Source organism: Asparagus officinalis, chromosome 9 (genome assembly GCF_001876935.1).
Source record: "Asparagus officinalis chromosome 9, Aspof.V1, whole genome shotgun sequence".
NCBI classification, from domain to species: Eukaryota; Viridiplantae; Streptophyta; class Magnoliopsida; order Asparagales; family Asparagaceae; genus Asparagus; species Asparagus officinalis.
Window position 1 is genome coordinate 6,648,200 of NC_033802.1, and position 3,773 is coordinate 6,651,972.

General features: G+C 40.3%; 1 protein-coding gene across 3 annotated transcripts in view; it reads right to left on the reverse strand.

The window, feature by feature from the left end:
- The window catches only part of LOC109824388 (queuine tRNA-ribosyltransferase accessory subunit 2-like), a 7,388-nt gene extending 4,001 nt beyond the window's left edge, over positions 1-3,387 (reverse strand). Inside the window, exons 1-3 of one of the 3 annotated variants that reach the window (XM_020390978.1) lie at positions 2,890-3,387; positions 648-822; positions 412-570 (exon numbers count right to left, since the gene is read on the reverse strand). In XM_020390978.1, the coding sequence (XP_020246567.1) occupies positions 412-570; positions 648-822; positions 2,890-3,110 (555 nt within the window). In that variant the 5' untranslated portion in view covers positions 3,111-3,387. Of the gene's footprint in view, positions 1-411; positions 571-647; positions 823-2,889 lie in introns of those variants that run through there. The other 2 variants (XM_020390977.1, XM_020390979.1) reach the window with 2 other exon arrangements.

The following is a 3,773-nucleotide window of genomic DNA, read 5'->3' on the forward strand; positions in this document are numbered from 1 at the left end:
CGCACCTAGGCGGGTCGTGGGTTAGGCCGGATCCAGACTTAAACACGAGATCAGAGAAGTAGGCCCAACCAACTCTGACCCTACCGGGCCCGGGTCAGGCCCAACCCGGCCTTGAACCCAACGGGCCGGGTCACGAGCCTAAACCGGCCCGACCCACGCCCACCCCTACATAATGTAGGGGAAAATCTCATATCATTGAACTACCTACAAATCAAACTTTCAGGAATAAAAGTATTATAAGCCAGTTTTCAATGCAAAATTGCAAATAACGGCATAAAAAAAAGGCAATTTCAATAACATGCAATGTAACCAAAACAAGGCAAAAATGATCCTCTATAATCATCCTTTAATTGCATTATATCCTATAAAAGTAAGAATTGTCAACATAAATGATAATCCAGTCTTACAAACCTCGTCTAAAGAAAGACAATCATCAAGCCAGCGGATGGTTCGATCTACAGAAGCCTTATTTCTCTTCTCTGAAACCCAAGCAGGCACCTCATCTGCCAAACTAGCCCACAAGTTGGGTTTCAAGGAACAAATCATCTCCATGTAATCTGAAGGTTTTACCTGATGAGACGACATTAGAAAATGAAACATAGATAACAATAGCATAATTAATATCCAAATAAATATCACAACAATACCAGACGACGGCCACTGGGTGTTTCAAAGGAAGCTCCGAGCTTATTTGTCGCTCCACTTTCTGGAAGACTTTGAACTGAATCTCTTGCAGAAGCTACAAAGAAAAAATCTTGAAGTCCTAACATCTGGTGTAACCCTCCAATACTGGAAATAGTCTTCATTGATGGGCATTCAACACTACAGTAAACAAACAATTCTAAACTAAAGGCTTGAGGTAAAGTTACCCTTCAGTATAATCAAATATTACATAGGTACTTTCTGTTACAAACTAGTTTTTCTTTTGTCCTGCGGTCTGTAAACTTAGAGACGAATAACAATATAGCCAAAAGCTAAGAATTGAAACACTCCAGCAAGACAATGCATTTGTGCCGATTGAGTTAAACTTGCAGCAAGTTATCACTAAAAGCTTCAAATTTTTACAATCACAAATATGAGTGTGTATTATACATTAAGCTCGCCATTTTCAAATAAAATTAGATAAATATACATGATTATTAACTCTCCAAATGGATTTTTCTTAAACAGATTATTGGAGGAAAATAGGTTATTTTTGTACTTTCCGTTAAATAGCTTCCTTTTGTCTTCAAATCTTCAATCTGTACATTAGAGATGAATATAGCTACCAAAAAGCTAAGGACTGAAGCGCGATAACAAGACATTGCATTTAAGTGAAATTGAGTAATTCGCAACTGACGCTCATGCACGCATGCATTTTGATAATAGTAAGACATTTAGTATCTTTTGAAAGAAAGTCAAACAAATCTACAGCTCAGTCACATATAAAATCAATGTTTTAAAAAGCTCTCGCCTAGCCTGCCTAGGCTTCCGCCTCGGCCTAGGTGGCACCTAGACCGCCTAGGCTCTACCCGCCCAAGTCTTGAGAGTGCCTAGATGAGCGGAGACAATTTATGTGGATTGCACCGCTAGGTCTTGGTCGTGATTTTCTCTGTTGCTGCATTGACATTCTTTAACCTCCTCCAAACTCTTTTGGCCTCCTTTGCCGACTACAAACACCTCCTACAACTCCTTCAACCTTTAGAAAAACCTCCTCCGTCACTACTTAAACAAAAAAAGAAATGCTCCTGGGCCTAGCGCATAGGCGCTAGGTACCAATTTGGCACCTAGCCGTGCCTAGCGCTTTTAATAACATTGATTATAATTACAAATTTTGAAAAAAAGAAAATGCTTAGGCCCCGCCTAGGCGTCTAGACCTACGCACTGGGTCCGACGCCTAGGCGTCTAGACCTAGGCACTGGGTCTGATGCCTAGGCGTCTAGACCTAGGCACTGGGTCCGACGCCTAGGTCGCCTAGCGCCTTCTGTAACCTTGTAACCTTGCATGAAAGATCTTCACCATGACCAAATCTCTACAAAACCATAAAGAAAAGGGTTTTTTTGTTCATAAACACTAAAATTGCAGCAATTTAAACCCCACTCAATTCCAAAACCATTCTTATATGCAAAATATCCACATTAAATAACTTAAACCCAGTTTCTATCTCATTTGATGAACCGATGTTGAAGTCGCTATAATTGGTGTCGTAGCTATATTTGGGTCTGAGATTCTATAGTTTAGGTTTAAACATAATTCAGTGTGGATATTTTAGGCTAAAACTGATTTTGGAAGTGGCTGGTGTAACAGTAGCTATACTTATGTTCATATTTGCATTTTAATACCTCAAAATTTCGCCTTTTTACTACTTTCATACCTTGAAGTTCTATTTGACATTTTGAAACCTCAAATCTCTTGGATATCAAAGTTTGAAAAAAGGTAAAACTTAGGGGTACTATAGTACAAGTAACCTATGGGTTAAAAAACAAAGGTTCACGTCCACTTGGATACCCCCAAAGTTTACGCATTTTTTTACTTTGATACCCCAAAGTTTACACATTTTAAATTTTGTTACCCCAAACTTTGCGGGTATCGAAGTGTCAAAAACAAAGCTTGGGCGATCAAAGTTCACAAAGACGTAAACTTTTGGTAATTTAAGTGCGGGAAAGAAACTTTGAGGTATTAAAGGGACAAAAAGGTGTAAACTTTTGAGGTATCAAAGTGTATGGGAAAAACTTCAGGGTATTAGGGTTAAAAACTGGTGTACACTTTGGGTATCAAAAACTGCATACAACCCATCCGGATATAACTGTGGGGTCAGAGAAGAACCCCTTAAAAAAAAGGAGGAAACTCTCTCAGGGGCATTTCATCGAACAGGTGCCATGCACAAGTAACGGAGAAAGAGAAACTCACAAGTTGAGGGGGCTGACGTGGAGGAGGCGAGAGTGAGGGAGAGGGAGGGAGGCCATTAGGTCCCTAGACATGAAAGTGGGCAAACCCTTGCGAGTCGAGATCAAAAGAGATGGAGTCTCGATCGAGGCGCTGGCGCCGCCGCTGCCGGGGTAGAGAACGCCCGCGCGAGCTCTGCCGTTGCCGCTGCAGGCTTTCGACGACGACGAAACCGCGAACCTCATCGGGTCTTCTTCTTCCTACTTTGTGTTTTAATTAGGGTTTGAAATTTTTGAATATTTTTGTTAGCAAATAACTTCTAGCTCTGCGTTTTTTTTAAGAGTTTGCCGCCGCCTCGATTGAGAAAAGAGTAGACGCGAGGAAGGGGTTAACTTCACCTAACTCCCTGATCTTTCTGCATGTTGCTTATAACCCCCTGAACTTGGTCTGCTCCCCATAACGCTCTAAACTTTGGAGCGTCTTCCCAATCCCTGTTGAACTTTTTCAACCTTTCTTACTGGAACCCCAAATCTGTAATTTATAAATAACTAAAATGTTCTTGAGATGAAAAAAAAGTTCAGATTTGATCATTTGTAGTAATATATAGACAACGCATGTCCTTCCAAAATTTTGGATTTTTTCCTCTCTCCAAAAATACTTTATTTATTTGCAAACTAAATATAGGAGAGCTTGATGAGAAAAGTCAAAGTTCAAATGGGTTTTGTGAAACAACTCAAAGTTGAAGGAGTTGTGTAAGATAAAGAAAATGCAAAAGGGCTATCCGGATATGTGAAAAGTCCCCTAAGTCCAGATTGAGCACGAGAGATTGCTTCCTCTTATGGTCTGTTCGTTTGCTCAAAAAAAATCAGAAATGTCCTGCCACCTCACATTTCAAGAAAACCCCCATG